Source organism: Rousettus aegyptiacus, unplaced genomic scaffold (genome assembly GCF_014176215.1).
Source record: "Rousettus aegyptiacus isolate mRouAeg1 unplaced genomic scaffold, mRouAeg1.p scaffold_m13_p_2, whole genome shotgun sequence".
Classification (NCBI taxonomy): Eukaryota; Metazoa; Chordata; class Mammalia; order Chiroptera; family Pteropodidae; genus Rousettus; species Rousettus aegyptiacus.
Window position 1 is genome coordinate 79253288 of NW_023416295.1, and position 17287 is coordinate 79270574.

A 17287-nucleotide genomic window follows, 5' to 3' on the forward strand; every position below is an offset into this window, starting at 1 on the left:
CAAATTTAATTTTCCCTGTGAATTCTCAGGACTGGGGTCTTGGTATTTTGTAACACATAATATTGCTCATACACAGTGAAAAATTCCAAGTTTACCTGAGCCTTACTTAATATTTTAGAACTCAGCAAAATCTTCCCAGCTTTTACCCATAGCCAGCATCAGTAGATCAGAGGAATATCAAAATTATATCATTTCTACATGTCAAATAGAGAAAGTGAAGTATTTTCATGCAATAGAGAGACAGAGAAAAGAAATATCCCTTGGGTGACCCTCTTTAATAAATTAAGAGAAAAAAAAATGCAGGTTTATAGGAGATTCTGAGAGGCATTAATATCAAGGGAGTGAGAAGAAGAATTTTTTTTCAAAGTGCATTTCCTCCAAGTCTGCTTAAGCAAGGAGACTGATACAGATCCCTACCTACACTTCTGCACACACACAAAGTGTATCTCAGTCTCCAACAGATTTTTTCTCCTCCAAGAATTTACAGTTTAATAGGAAAAGATGTCAATTGTGACAGAATGCTGAGCAAACTAGTACAGAATAAAGGCATAAATTGTGTAGTGAGGTATAAAATACAAGAGTTAATAGCTTCTCAGAGGGGAGGGGAGGGAGTCACTGAAGAAAAGTGCTCATATGTTCTCTTAGGCTATTTTGATGTCCTATCAACTAGGATTAAACACTCATATAAACACTGATGACTCAATAAAATAGTCAATTAAAGGATATTTCTCTAATCGTTGATTTGTATACACTGTGATATTTGTTATAGGTTCTCTCCACCTCCTCCACCGATGTTTACAATCGATTGTTAAGTGCAAAAATGATAAAGTATTACAAGAAAATGTAAACTGTATTGACTGAAAAATATTAAATATAAATCAACTAAGAGAAGAATAAGGAAATTAAAATTTGGACTATGCTTTATAAAATCATATGAATATATAGAACATAACCAATGGCAGGAACAATTCTTAGGACCTAACCAATAAGAATTAAGATATTTCATAATCTTTATGAGAGTATTAATAAAAAACAAAAGACTTCATATAAGCTAATACCCCAAACAGATTCAGAATGCATTCTTTAGGCTTTCCCTCGCTCTTTTTCCTCTCTCACTCCTTTTACTCTTTTTGTCCTCTTTCTCCTCCTCCTATGATTTGAATACAGATATGACTTTAGTAAATATTTAGATTTAAAAGATAAATATTGAGTGACTCAATTATTCTCCCAAATAGATATTGATAGATGACAGATAGATGACTATAAAATTTTAAGAAGTGATCTACAGCAGTAGCATGCAACCCATCTAAGCTCATAGGTTAAACAGAGTTAAACAGTGTTTAATAATGAGAGACATATTTTAATGTGCTTTATTTCAATAGAATTCACATCCCAAGATATCCTGAAACTATATTTGTATAACCTAAACAGATGACTCTGTGTGGTGAAAGGATTTGCTGTGAATCTAAGAAATTGGTCTCAGTTGGTGAATGGTTGGGAACGGTTTCACCTGAATCTTATAGTAGGCTCTTTCATTTTCGAGAGGAAAATCTGTGGGGGAATTCTGAATCTACATTAAATTCTTAAAAATAAATTGAGCATGGTGAAATTGTTACAGAAAATGTAAATCTTCCCTTCCTTCCAAAAATTAGTCATAATCTCACAGTAGAGTTTTCTCTTTCAATTCATAAAGGTTTCCCTAATTGGAAATGTTATCTTGGAAATTATATAAAGAAAGAAGTCAGGTAACTGTCATGAAGTCCTAGAATAAGAGAAGTCTCAACAATAATGTACTTTCCAAGGACAAAGATGAAGAGGTTATTTTGAATCATTAGAAAATCTAGTCTTGGTTACAGAAACAAAAACTATTAGGTTAAAAGAAATTTGTTCATAAAAAAAAAAAAGACTCATCTGACAAGAACAAATGTTGTGCCAATGTTTCCAAAAACTCTTCTATATTTGACGATCTTTCTGACATTTGTGGACAGAATATGATTCAGAAAACTTGATTGTATTTCTAAAGAAATGTGAAGATCAGGGAAAAAATAACTACTACTATCAGGTGATTTTAATAGTTAGAATTTTTTTTTACTATGCTAACATAAGCAATTCATCAAACAATTACTCTTAAAAAATCAAATAAATACAGACTCTCTTGTCAAGCACCTAATAGGTAAAAAGAATAATGATAACAGGTATATTTACCACATTTTCAAGTTGTTTTCATGCTGCAATTCAGATATACAAGTGGAGACAAAATATTACATGAGAAAATCATATGCATTGTTTTACTGTCTTAATACCCATATTTATATATGTCATAGTAAAGATGTAGGGTTAAAGGAAAATGTAAGATGTGTTACTATAATAACCAAGGAGACTGTACAACACTGGAGATCAGTATGAATGAGCAGTTTGTCAATATCTTCAGGTCTCCAGTGAGAACAAGAATGGCTCTCAGGATATTGCAACTCTATCTGCTTCCACCAGAGATCATAATTGGGCTATGAATTTTTACAGTAGAAAAGTCTTTCTGCCATAGACAGAGACTGAAAAAAGTTTAGTTAAATTAATACTCAAAGAATCTCAGAATAGTATGAATAGTGTACATAGATATCACTTAAATATGCAGTGCCTGTATTTCTTTCACTTCCTTTTCTTTTTAAACAAATTTTATGATAGTTTAATGGTTAGAACTTCTAAAATATAGCTTGTTTCTGAGGATTGCTCCGCATACTGGTTTTCTACCCAGTGACATGATGTACACTTCTGGGAATTTAAGAAGCCAATTGAGGTGAGTAGCAGTGATTTATAAATCGAAAGCAAATGATAGCAGAAGATGTGAACTAAAGCTATTTCTTGATCTGTGAAAAGCTAATTGGGCACATTTCAGGCCAGGTCTCTGAAGGCACAGCTTATGAACTCTGTCTTCCTGATACTGTGCTCATTACAGACACTCAATAGAGGACTGGCTAATGCTAGGGAAATCCTCATCAAGGTGGCCTTTACATGACACTGCAGATTTACCTCAGGAAGAAGAGAGAGGTGAAAAAAAAAAAAAGTAGAGAGAGATTTCAGGCAACTAGATGCTTACAGAGTCCTACACCTTATCTAATTGATCTGAAACTGAAGTTTGTCTCTAAAGGCCATTCTCCACAAAATCTCGAGGGACTTTTGTTTCTCTCAAATATATCAGCGTTTTTTCAGGCCTTATATGTTACTGGTTGTCATAAAAACAAATTTTTGTGTGTGTGTACTGGGTCAAGTATTTGATAGACCCAGCACACACACACACACACACACACACACACACACACACACACGCGCACGCGCGCGCGCGCACAAATTTGATATGGAAGACTAAGTGCAGCCACATGACCTAAATATTCTGGAACAACCCATTTTTGCCACTGATGCTTAAACATTTTAATGATAATCTTGAATGAATTCAGTTGTTATCTAACCTCATAACCTATCCTCAATTATTCATGTTGATGATTCTAGGTAAAATGAAATGTACTGCATTGCATCTCACTTTTAAAGAATAAAATGTCAAGGAAAGATTTTGTAGATGTTCACAATATTAAATGTGAGAAAGTTTTCAAGTGACTTTGGAAATTCAAATCAACATATTGAGGAAGCAACATAGTGGGATATGTCTACGTGGAAAAGTGAAACTAGAATTTGAAGCGATAATATTTTTCAGAAGGGAGTGTTGAAGTAAAATCCCTAGAAATATTCCTGAATAATATGGCAACATGTTTCAAGGTTTATGTATTTATAATCCCAAATAGAGAAAATTTCTCTAGGCAATCTCTCTAGGTCTTTTGCAGTTATGAGTGACTGATTCCATTACATGAAAACTATAGGAAAATCCCCTGTATTATTGTGTAAATGTTATAAATGTATGGTTGTCTATGAATTAGCTTATCAAAGACAATTTATGAGAAAATTACTCAGAAATATTCTGTAAATCTCTATAAAAATGTCCTTTAATCTTTAATTTTCAGAAATGGTACTCTAAAGAAATTTTTAATATTAATTTTCTGTATTTTAAAAATATTATCAAGACAATAATTGTTACTATATACTTATGTGTAACTAGAGAGCATGGGGAAGTTTGGTGGATGGATATTAAGGATCCTTTTTGAAGTAATTCACTTTTCTATTGATTTATTTATTTTTTTGTATTTTTTCTAAGCATTTAATTGACTCTTCCACAAAATTTTAAACATACATAATTTATCATTCAGATGATAGTCTTTTGATTCATAAAATAAATATATAATCATAGATATTAGAGATAGAAGGGACCTTAATGATCATCTTGTCTAAACTTTTTCATTTTATCAGGTAAGGAAGCAGAGCAGGACATAATTGACTTTACTCAGGCTCACACCTCCTAGCCATGATGGAACTAAGGCAAGAATGCCAATCTGCTAACTTATAGTCAGGTCCTCTTGTCTACCCTCTTCTAGGGTTAGGTCTACTTGAGCAATTTTAAAGCTTTATAGATGTTTCATTGTAAATTGGTTTTTTAAGTTTTTTTTTTTTTAATGATAAGCTATAGTAAGAAGCCATGCAACACTAAATTTCAGACATTCTCTTTTAAAATGTAAGGTATTCTTTTATTTTTTCTTAATTATCAGAATGTTTCCTTCAATAAGAAATGAAGAAGAAAATCCTGCATTGTAATTCAAGTGCATCACATTTCAAAAACAGAGTATTTAAGTTGGGAAAATCAGTTTACATGTGATTAAGTTTTAATTAATGCCCTTGACTCAAATCTCAACAGCTATAAGTTAATGTTCTTAACTTAAACAAAATAACACCTAACAGAAAGATAAAGACCCAAATGAAAGAATGTTTTCTTAAAAAAATACATACACACATATACATGTTATACATGAAACATAGAACAACTTATATCTTGATGTGCGACCAAAGTTGATTTTATACTGAAAATGGATGCAAGCTGAATTCATTCAAATAAGTAATCTAAATAGGGTGAGGTTAATTTCCTCTCATATATGTCTTATGTCAAAAGGAATCTTTGAACATAAATTTCTTCAAGTCAATTGTCCAAATGGAAACACAAAGGATGAATATACTAAAATAATGAACGGAAGAGCAAAATATAGAGACAAAAATATTTTCTTAAATTATGTAGAACCCTTTCCTCCCCCCAAAAAATTACATGTGAGGAAAAATCTAGATTGCCAAATTTACTGGATAAACTACCCAATAGCTATTTTACCTGTGTTTCTTTTTTAAAATTTGTTTTGTACTTTTACAACTAGAAAATTTACTCTTATCGAAAAGTTATTTCTGTTGAAATAAACCAACACACAATTATAGGTCACTTATAATATATATGCATAAAAAGTGCAGATATATTACCCAAACCCTACCTCTCTAAAGAGAAAACCATTGTATTTTTCTTCTCTAATTTAATCAATCTGGCGAACACTTATTTTTTTTACAATACATATTTTAGAGGAACTATTGTTACAATTAATGTTTAGAACCAGTGTGATGATCTGTATTTTAGGAATTAGTGAGGCAAGAGCACAACTCCTACTATCCCACAATAGCTCCTCAGCTAGGAAGTGTATAGTTCTTGGATAGAGTAACTCAGACAAGGAGGGAGCTGGTCCTTGGCCAATAAAACATCACTCAAGGCTACTCCCCTCTCCTCTCCCATCATATTCTCTGTCTCTTCTGCTGGAACCTTCTCACAACCCCTGTGTGCTGAATTCAGTAACATCTGGACATTTAACTCTCTCCTGCCTTTCCTCTCTTGAGCTATCTCCAACAACCTGTGCCTAAGTCTTGGGGACTGCTTTTTGCCCATCTGCTGTGGGCAAGTCCTTTCTAGCACCACTGGAAAGCCATATGCTAGTTTATCTGGATGAAACTAGTTGACTGTGATATTATACCCACAGGAATTCAACTTCCACAGAGCACCATTGACTCGTTGATTTGTATCACTGATCCAGGCTCCCAGTACCCACGCTATAACGCAGACTCCCTGCAAGCAGAGAATTTGGTAAATTTGGGTCGGCTTTAGTCTTTCTTCCTTGCAATCCCTCCAAGCCTTACAGCGCGTTTGGCACATGGTAAGTGCTCAATAAACAAACTTTGAAGGCGAGAGGGCTGTGTTGAGCGAAAAGAAAGCTTGGGAAGGGACTTAAAATTTGAAGGTTTTTATACATGTAGAAGAAAAAATATATAAGTACGAGAATATCATATAATTGGTTACAATTGTTTTAAATTGACCTTTAGGAATTCCACTGGCACCAACCAGACACATAGCTAAGGAATCCAAGCTGGAGGCTAAAGGATGTCCATCACCCCAAATAAGGAGGCGCAGAGCCTCGGATTATAATCTGAAACAACCTCTTGGGTCCCGACAGGTGTTCGTGTCTTCCAAGGGGGCTTTCGGGGCTCTGGGGTCTCAGTCCCTCGCTACCCCTTGCCTTCTTGGAGCGCTGGAGCATGCCCAGTGGCAGCGCTGGCGCCACCGAGGGCTTTGCATGGGCACACTCCGTTTCTCCGGGTTTTAGCAGGAGCCCGCGGGGGGCGGGGGGTGAGGGGGCCCGCGGAGCCCCGCAGCCTTGGCCGCGCGTGTGGGGAGCTCGCGCGCCCCGCTAGGCTCTTTCCCGCTTTGCGGTTGCTCAGGAGATGCTGGAGCGCAGCGCCAGGCTGCTCCACCTGGCGCGCTGAGCGCGGCGCTGGGAGCCCCCCGGGCGGGCGCGGGGCGCGGACTGCGGTAGAATGCGAGCCCCGCTCCTCAGGCGCTGCGCGACGTCGCTCGAGCGCGGTCAGGTGCCCCTTGCCGGCCGCGCGTCGCTCCACTAACTTGCCACTTGGTCGTGTCTGGTCTCCGAGGCTCTGTACGCTTTGGGGTGGTGGGGGGCGGGGAGAGTGGGGAGTTGGAGGGTCTGCGGTAGCCGAAGAAGGGATCCTGCGAGGGAAAGCCTGCCTGGTGCTGCTCGTCTTCCCCTCTCTACGCTCCCCTCCCCCCACCCCGTCGCTGCCTCTGTCCCTTCCGCTAATTCGGAGAGCGCCGGGCGCCTGTGACATGAGATCGCTGCCAAGTGACGGTCCCCGAGTCTGAAGTGCCCGCGAGGAAGTGAGCGCCAACGCGGGCCGCCGGCAATGACAGCCATGAAGCAGGAGCAGCAGCCCACCCCGGGGGCCAGGACTAGCCAGGCGCAGCCGGCGGACCAGGTGAGAGTTGGCAGCTGCGGCCAGGCCCTCCCGGGAAGGGAGGCTCCGGTTCGCGCTCCCTCGCCCCTCCTCCCTGGCTCGGCTCCCACGCCTCCCTCTCCCCACCCTCCCTCCGCCCCAGTTCCAGGCTCTCCTTCGCTCCTCCATGGACTCCGCAGGAAGTTAGACCATCTGAGTGCGCTCCGGGGGTCGAGCGAGAGGATGCGCAAGGCGGAGAGCCGCGGGGAAGGGGGTAGAGAGGTAAAGGCTGGGGGTGTCCCGGGGAGCCCCGGCGGGTGGACAACCGAGGGAGGGGAGAGGTGGCCGCGGCCAAGAAATGGGGGCCTCTTGGTTCCTAGTAACGCACACTGGAGGAATTGCTGCGCTCCTGGAGGCGCCACTTACAGGGTTCGAGCCCGGTTGCTGAGACAAGCGCTGGCCAAAGCTATCCGAGTAGGCAAATGACCTTTAGGCTGGCAGTTTTCCCGTTCGTTTCCTTTTTTTCTTTGAGGAGATGGGGACGGGAACGGGAAGATAAATGAGGGAAGAGGGTATACCAGGTATCTGGTCTGCTGAGAGGAGCGGAGCTTGGAAGCAAAAAGACATTAATTATTGTGAGGAGCTGGGAAGATACTACTAGCTTTAGTGATTTGTTGGGTCCAGATGCGTTGTGTCTGCAGAGATGAGGTGCCCTGTGTTGGTTGAGGGTTATTTCTGTCCCGTTAATGCCTTTCTGCACCGGCCACCCCCTTTTTTGTTTCCATCTTTAGGGATCTGTAGCATAACCGTACGGTGGATCTTAACTCGTCTCTGTCCCTCGATTGTGGTGACTGGGGAGTTCGGTGTCGCTTTTGCCTAAAGTTGTAGGGTACGACCGACCGCTAAGGTACTCTGGCGAGGAGGAGGGAGGCTGTGATGCCTTGGCTCCAGGCGCTGCCACGGTTACATCAATTAGAGACTGAGACCAGAGGGCTACACTTACTTAGGTCAGTGGGTAACCAAGAAGCTGGAGCATGGTGGTGCGGGGGTACAGAGATGGGCCCTTTGCCCCGAAGTGCACTGTTGAAGGCCGCCCGACGCGTTTCTGGCAGAGACACTCCCAGCTCATTGCTAGAAGTGGGGTGAAGGGGGGTTCAAACAACTAGGCTTCAGTAGCAGCTCTGCTCTTCCCATATTCTCAGCACTGAGGAGCAAGTAAACGGGGAGCCGTTTGTTTCAATTGCCCAGGAGTGGCCTGAGGCAGAGGAGACAATTCTAAAGCTGCTATTATTAATATTCTAGTCTTGGTCATCTCTCCTGGCTTGTGATCTCTTTCTTCTCTCCTTCCCTCCCCTTTTCATTTCCCTCACATATGTTTCACACAGGTGGTGAGGATTTCTCAATGCCATAAAGCCCCGCCTCCATTTACGGGGGTGATTGTTGCAGTTTATACAAAGCAGTTGTTTTCTTAAACCATCTTTTTTGCTCCCTACCCTGAGATAAGTATAAAAGTAATAAAACATATCTTATGTGTCTCTTCCCCATATATCTCTTTTCCCTGCTCCCTCTAACACATGCTACAAGGTAAGCAACTGGTTAGCAGATTATAAAAATAATTTCAGGAGAGGGACAAGGGTTTAACATCCTCTTTCAGGCTGACAGTCCTTAAATTTCATTAACACGCTGTTGAGCCTCTATCGCTCTTGGAATGATGCTACCAATAAGAATGATTAGTCAGGTGAGAGTCCCCACATGAAATCTGTGCTCACTAACCTGTGACACCAGCTGGTTACTGGAGGTGCTGCAAACAGTTCAGAGATGGTGAAGGTGGGGGAGGCAGAGGTAGAGCAGGAACACTCAGAAACTGAACCAATATGTGTAAATAGTGGACAAGCTATATATGCACAGCAAAGCCTTTGGTCAGGACTAATCTGGTACTTCAAATTCATATCAAGAGATACATTCAAGTTTGAATCTGTTTTTTCTTTTCAGCACGCATTTTTTGTTTGTTTGTTTGTTTACAGTCATTCCAAATATTCAGGGAGTGGCCATTTGCAGAACTATTTTAATTGAGTTTTTAAAGTGACTTTCTGAGCATTTACATGATTTTAAAATGTCAATGGTGTGCGTATTATGGTCGAGTTAAAATGAAAGAGATTAATTTTGCAACGGGAAGGAAAGTCAGATCGAAATATACATGGTGGCATCCCATCGAAGGTTTTCCAAACACTCCCTGAAAATACCTATTTCCAGTATATCCTTTGTCTAAAGCTTGACATATGAAATGATGGCCAGGTATGTGGATGATTACTGTGAATCTTTAAACTACTTACTAAGATTACTAAGTTTTTATTAACAGTATTAGTCCTTGTGGCCTAATTCTGTAAGTGTCACACAACTCTTATGTGGCACTAGATACATTACTTCTATATAGACATGATTGATTGTTCAGGCTTCTATGGTATTTCTAAAACAAAACAAACAAAACAAAACCAAAAAAAGACTATTCACAAATTTAAGTAAAAATCTAGCTTTATGAATTTCGATTTAATGATTAAATAGGGGGCATGTTCCAGCTAATCATTCACTGTATATTGATTTTGAGTGATTTAAGCTTTTAAATGCTGCCAGAAAGGTTTATTACTTTGCATAGTAGAGATTTTTATGAAACCTCAAAAATGCCGTGTCCTGAGGCTATCAGACACCTATTTCCACTTAAGCACATAGTAGAAAACTTAGACTTTCTTCTGGGGGAGATGGTTTTGTCCATATAATTTGGTGGTGGTTATGGTCCTTCAGAGAGCTTGACCTCCCTGTTCCATCCTCTGGCACAGGGTGCCATGATCAGAGGCACTCCTTCCCCAGGGAGCAGCAGCAACAAGAATAGCAGGGACTGTATACTTTTATGAATATTTCAAATCATTGGAAATATTTTTTATTTAATAGTCTTTCCTTTAAAGTTTTATTGATTAAATGTTTATGACAATTATTTTTGTTTTTATAACACTCTACATTTACAAAATGTTTAAAAATAAATGCTTTAATATAGGTAAATACAGTTATTCCCATTTAACTCGATCCTATTTTACATTAAAGGATCCAAAATTTTGAATGGTTAGTTGTAACTTATTATTTTTTGAGATCACTTTTTAAAATGTTTGTCATATGCAGAGTACTGCTGTTCTCCAGGCTGCTAAAGGTAACTTTTATTGAATGCATTTTTCTATTTGATCCTCAAAACAACTTTCTGAAGTAAATCCTACTGTTATTCCCATTTTAGAGATGAGGTTACAGACGATTTAAGAAACTAAGCAACTTGAACAAATTTGTCTTCATAAATGGTGATCAGACTTAGTCATACTCAATGACATTTAAGATAAACTTATTTAAGTCTAAAGCCCAACCTTCTAACTTCTACAAAATCACAGTCCAACACATGTCTATTATAATGCAATATAATTGCAAAGAGCGCCTGTGTGTATGTGTGTGTGTGTGTGTGTGCGCGCGCGCGCGCCCGCGCGCATGCATGTATGCATGCATGCATGCAGCTTTACCTTGAATATAAAATGGATGAAACATCTGTTTTAAAACTTCAACAAATAATAATTGCTCTTGAAATTTTAAAGTCTACTTAGCATTTCTTCTTTTGACAGCAGTAATATAAAACACAGACAGATCTCGGTAAGTATATAGTAACTTGTTTTTAGGAATGCCTTCCTATTGTTTGCCCTTGGTAGTTATAAGGCTTTCAAGGTTTGTTGACTGAGTACATTTTACAGTCAGACCTGATTTAGAATTTGCCTATGTTACCACCAGGTGGCACCCTTCTGCTGAATCCTGTGGGTAAAAATATTTCCTAAAATGTTTAACTATCCTTTCAGTTCCAAAAAAAACCAAAAACCAAAAAACAAAAACCAAAAACAAAACAAAACAAAAATACAAAAAAAAAAAAAAACAAGACAAAACCAGAGCAAAAACAGAAACTAAATAAATAAATAAACAAAAGAAAAAAAAACGCCACCCTGCTTTCTGAGTAGTGAGAGAAATGTATTTTTATAAGCAACTACTTGGCTGCAGTGATAGCATTAGTTATTCATTTTCCTTTAAAAACTAATTCTGGTAGAAAATCAGTCTCTTACAGTTGAACATATAGCAACCTCTCGATGAAATTATTCATGGGTCAAATTGTGATTAAATATATAATGTGTAAAATATCTTTTGTAAATATACTTTTGACCTTTAGGTGATATTAACTTAAAATGTTCCCGTACAGAAATTTGAATTCAGTATTTTTATTTCAACTTTGGTCTAGCAAACCTCATAAAATTAAAAAAAAAATTAACACAGAACTTCAAAAACATCTTTTAGAAATCATATCAAAAAGCTGTATTTAATAAAAGATGTATTACTTTTCTCCTAAGCATTTAGCATAAAATATATACTATCTAATTGATGGGCGCGTGCTATATGATTTGGTTATAAAAGATTATTTAGATTGGATATAAGCATCGTATAAGCATTATGTAGAAGTCCTTATAACTTAGGAGATATTATGCATTCTCTACTATCCCTTAATTTCTTTATTACACAACTATATATTATATATTTATAGACTGAGTTTAGAACATACCACAAAAGATCTGTTGCTTATAAGTTTTTAATCTCAGTATTCATTTATTTCAGGGACTGAGAAAATTGCACATTTAAGAAAGTGTAAACTATATAAAAACAAGTTAAAGAAAATTCTATCATTAAATATTAACTCTGCATTATTTTATGAAGTGCAATGCATTGGAAACAACCCTGAAACCAAATTTCTCCCAGTCTGAGTAAAAATAAAGATATTTCAAATTTTTGTTTTCTTGAATCAAATATTATGATACATAATATTTTAAGCTCTAGTACTTAGGCATATTTTTAGCTTACTTACAGTGTACCATATAGCATAGCACTCGATTTTTGCAATGAAGACTGTGACCTTTTGTGCCATCAACCACAAATTACTGTTTACTATCATCTATACATTGGAAACTACAGAATCAAGTTCATATCCCAGCTCCACTGGGTATCACTGTGTTTCCTTGGGCGGGATAACTCATTTTCTATATTTATTATTATCTATGAACGGAGGTGACGGTAGATCTTTTACATGCTTGTAAGGATTAAATTAAAGAATATGTAAAAATTTTGGAATAATGCCTATCTCATACCAAGTGCTTTCATTAAATGTATAGCCTAGGACTAGGAGCCTAGGGGGAAAAAACAAAAAGCTTAGAGGATCATTGAGCCATCTACAGCTGGAATGTCATTTTAACATTTTATAGAATATTGCATTGTTCAGTATACATATTCATGTGGCAACGAGTTTGCATGTGCATATAAATATTATATTAATAATATATGTCATTTGGTTGGGACATCAGGCCTTATTTGGCAGACGTGAAGACTTCAAAATATTCTGTTACATCTCTACTTCCATTCAATCAAAACTCACTTCTTTACTGCCATATTCTGTAAGAGGCCCGTCTAATTCTCACTAATAGATGAATGAGTTGATGAATATGTTGCATGTCGTTTTTAGTGAAATGCACTTCATAAGGTAATTAGCTTGAAAAAAGAAGATGTTAGCAGAAAAAGAAAGTGTAATTTATAGAATTATCTCAGGAGGTGAGATTTCAGTCCTTATGGCAGGAGAATGTATATAGTAAAGGAGCTCTCAGGACTGCAGGATGGTTCTGCCTACTGTCATCGGGGGTGGGAATGAGTGATCCAGTAGTGGCTTTGCATAATTCATAAGACTTTTTTCACACAACTTTTTCTACAGCTATGCCTATGCAGTACTTAAATACATCCTTTCTTGATGTTCCAACTATAGGCATACCTTGGATATATTGTGGGTTCAGTTCTAGAACACCTCAATAAAGTGAATATTGCAATAAAGTGAGTCACATTCATATTTTGGTTTTCAAGTGCATATAAAAGTTATGTTTACACTGTACCATAGTCTGTTAAGTGTGCAATAACATTTTGTCTAAAAAATGAATATATCTTAATTAAAAGTACTTTATTGCTAAAAAAAAGTTGCTAACCATCATCTGAACCTTCAGAAAGTTATAATCTTTTTACTCATGGATGCTCTTTCTTCAATCTTGATGTTGGTGGCCGCTTACTGGTTAGGGTGGTAGTGTCTCAATTTTGGGGTGGCTGTGGTCATTTCTCAAAATAAGACAACAATGAAGTTTGCCACATTGACTCTTCATTTTATAAATGATTTCCCTGTAGCACATAATGCTGTATGATAGGATTTTATTCACAGTAGGACTTCTTCAAAACTGGAGCAATTCTCTCAAATTCTGCCACTGCTTTATCAACTAAGTTTATGTAATATTCTAAATCTGTTGTTGTCATTTCAACAATCTTCACTGCATCTTCACTAGTAGTAGATTTCATCTTAAGAAATCACTTTCTTTCATCATTCGTACTAAGCAACTCCTCATCCATGGGATTGCAGCAATTCAGTCACATCTTTGGGCTCCGCTTTTACTTCTCTTGCTCTTTCCACCACATCTGCAGTTACTTCTTTCACCAAAGTCTTGAACTCCTCAAAGTCATCCATTAGAGTTGCAATCAGCTCCTTCCATACTCCTGTTAATGTTGGTACTTTGACCTCTTCCTGTGACTCATGAATGTTCTTAATGGCATATAGAATGGTGAATTCTTTCCAGAAAGTTTTCAATTTACTTTGCCCAGATCTATCAGAAGAATCACTATCTATGGTAGCTATAGTCTTATGAAATGTGTTTCTTAAAAAATTAGACTTGAAAGTCTAAATTATCATGACTCATAGGCTGCAGAATGGATGTTGTGTTAACAGGCATAAAAATAACATTAATCTCCTTGTACATCTCCATCAGAGTTCTTGGATGACCAGAGGTCTTGGATATCATCAGTGAGCAGCAATATTTTGAAAGGGACCTTTTTTCTGAGCACTAGTTTTCAACGGTGGGCTTAAAATATTAAGTGAGCCATGGTATGAACAGATGTGTGTCATTCAGGCTTTGTTTTTACATTTATACAGCACAGGCAGCATACATTAAGCATAATTTTTAAGGACCTTAAGATTTTTGAAGTGGTCAGTGACCATGGGCTTCAATTTAAAGTCACCAGCAACATTATCCCCTAACAAGAGAGACAGCATGTCTTTTGAAGCTTTGAAACCAGACATTGACTTCTCCTCTCTAGCTATGAAAATCCTAGATGACATCTTCATCCAATATAAGTCTGTACTGTCAGCATTGAAAATCTGTCATTTAGTTTAGCCACCTTCAGTACTTATCTTAGCTGGATCTGGATCGCTTACCACAGCTTGTACATCAGCACTGCTGTTTTACCTTGCATTTTTATATTATGAAGATGGCTTCTTTCCTTAAACCTCATGAACAACCCTCTGATAGCTTCAGAGTTTTTGTCTGCAGCTTTCTCATCTCTCAGCCTTCACAGAATTGAGGAGAGTTAGGGCCACGCTCTGGATTAAGCTTTGATTTCAGAGAATGTTGTAACTGATCTATCCAAACCTCCAAAACTTTCTTCATGTCAGCAGTAATGCTGTTTTGCTTTCTTATCATTCATATGTTCACTGGAGTAGTACTTTTTGTTTCCTTCAAAAACTTTTCTTTTGCATTCACACATTGGGTGTTGGGTGCAAGAAGCCTAACTTTTGGCCTTTCTTGGCTTTCGGCATGTCTTCCTCACTAAGCGTAATCATTTCTTGCTTTTGATTTACAGTGAGAGATATGTGACTGTTCATTTCACTGGGACACTTTGTGAAATTAGCCTTATAGGGTTATTAATTGACCTAATTTCAATGTTGTTGTGTCTCAGGGAATAGGGAGTCTTGAAGAGCAGGTGAGAAATGAGGCAATGGCTGGTCAGTGGTGTAGTTAGAACACACATTTATTGATTAAGTTTGCCTACTTATATGGGTACAATTTGTGGTACCACATAATAGTTGCAGTATTCACATAAAGATCACTGATGATGTATCTCCATAACAAATATTAAAATAATGAAAAAGTTTCAAATATTGTGAGAATTACCAAAATGTGATACAGAAATGCAAAGTGATCAAATGCTATTTGAGAAATGGTGCCAATAGATTTGTTCCACGTGGGGTTGCTACAGACCTTCAATTTGTAAAAAACACAGTATCTGTGAAGCACGATAAAACAAAGTACAATAAAATGAGTTATGCCTGTATTAAAATTACCTCCATATATTTTCATTCTTGCTGATGACTTTATGTGCATTCTAATCAGGTTCATATGTTATTGAAATCTTATAATGTGGGCATACACTAGGGCACATCAACTAAGGAAGTTTGGAAATTCTCCCATCTGAAGGACTGTAAAAGGTCCATAAAAGGGCAAATAAATGATAGCAGGAATGTAAAATTTTTTTTTTCATAAACGCATGTCTTCATGTAAAGTTAGAAATGTTTCTGCCGTAGTATATGCAGCTTGCCTTGAGTCATGCAGCTCGGTAGTGGTTATTCCCAGCACACTGTTGTGTACTGACATGATTCACAGCTGTTGGGCAATGACCAATCTCTGTTTACTTTTCTCTATCTAGAGAACCTGTTCTCCAAGGCTTTAAAACTACACCTATCTGCGTGGTAGACATTCTTATCACTTATTACATATTAACTTAAGGAATGCTTGTCACTTCCAGGATGGCAGAGAAAGCTGTGAAGTTGGTTCAGTGGAGAAAATGGGACATTTAAGAGAGACCTACTGTAGATTCATTTTTGTTAAGCTGTGCTAAATCTTCAGGGTTTCAGACATACCCATATCTAATGGTAAATACAGCACCTACTGCCAGGCTAAATACAGAAAAATCACTTTTATTCAAAATAATAAAATAAATATTTTGTTTTCAACTGTTCTGTTTAGTAATTGATGTTAGTAGTACTCTTAGTAATAAAACATGGTTTCATTTTCTTTTTCATTTTCTTTTCAGTTTGTCGTGCTGTAGTCTATTTGAAAATTGTTAAAACAGTAAAACTTTTAAAATCAACTTTCAGATAATATGCTTTTCATTAACCAGAATGGTATATTCTACAGTATTTTTGGAATTTCAGAGTTATTTTCAGATTTAATTGTATTTTGGGGAGAAGCAGCATGATGTAGTATGGAGGAGAGAGTCAAGATACTTTCATACTGAATCCTTGTACCATTTACTGTGTGATTTAGGACAAACTATTTAACCCATTTAAACCATTCCTTCACCTTTAAAGGAAGAGGATAGTGAGAATATTGCAAGGGTTAGAAATAATCTATATGAATAAGCCTATGGTAGAATTTAGTATTTTTATTCTTTAGAAGTTACTATGCTTTTAAATTATCTGAGATTATTTAATTATTTTGCAAGGGTAATTTTACATTTAAATTAATGACAATCCTGAATATATATGTGTGTATACCAAATGTGTGTATACAGTTATGATCTAAATGTTCTAGGACATTACATAAAAATCAATTTATATCAACCTGACTGATTTCTACTATTTTTAGATGATAGCCTTTTTTTCCCACCAAAAAAGACTTAAGATCTTCTTTGAAGTGTTCATGGTTTAATAATCTCTTCCCAGAGTTCGGTTTCCAGAAATGATTGACTTAGAGATTCTTTGAATATGAGAGCTAGTGATGTGTTGAGTCGAAATTTAAGAAAAGTTAGTTAACTGTATTATCAAAACTGACTCTAAGTCTGGGAGAGCAGAGTCAAACCGAGCTGTATATTCTCCCACCAAGCTGTATATTACTGACTTTAATATTATTGTAATTTATCATACTTATTGATTTTCTCAGGTCAATACAAAAACCTGTGCATCAGGTTACAACATAGCAAATGAAGAAAAGTGAGGAAAAAAGTAATTTTTATTATCTTTATTCCCATCCCCTTTTTGAGATCTAAATGAAGATTCAATTTCTTATTCCATCTGAAAGTCTCTGCTCTGAAAACATAAATATGACAAATCTGAATTATATAATTGAGAACTTGAATGGCAGGTTCTCCTGTGATTTATTTTCAAATAATGGAC

The 17287-nt window shown here is 37.2% G+C and overlaps 1 protein-coding gene across 4 annotated transcripts in view; it reads left to right on the forward strand.

Annotated features, from left to right (window-relative positions):
- Positions 1-17287, forward strand: part of DPP10 (dipeptidyl peptidase like 10) — a 1197668-nt gene that overhangs the window by 619315 nt on the left and 561066 nt on the right. The window contains exon 1 of one of the 4 annotated variants that reach the window (XM_016124277.2): positions 6744-7233. The exons of 1 other annotated variant lie outside the window; for it this stretch is intronic. In XM_016124277.2, the coding sequence (XP_015979763.2) occupies positions 7162-7233 (72 nt within the window). In that variant the 5' untranslated portion in view covers positions 6744-7161. 2 more of the 4 variants (XM_016124278.2, XM_016124279.2) reach the window with 2 other exon arrangements.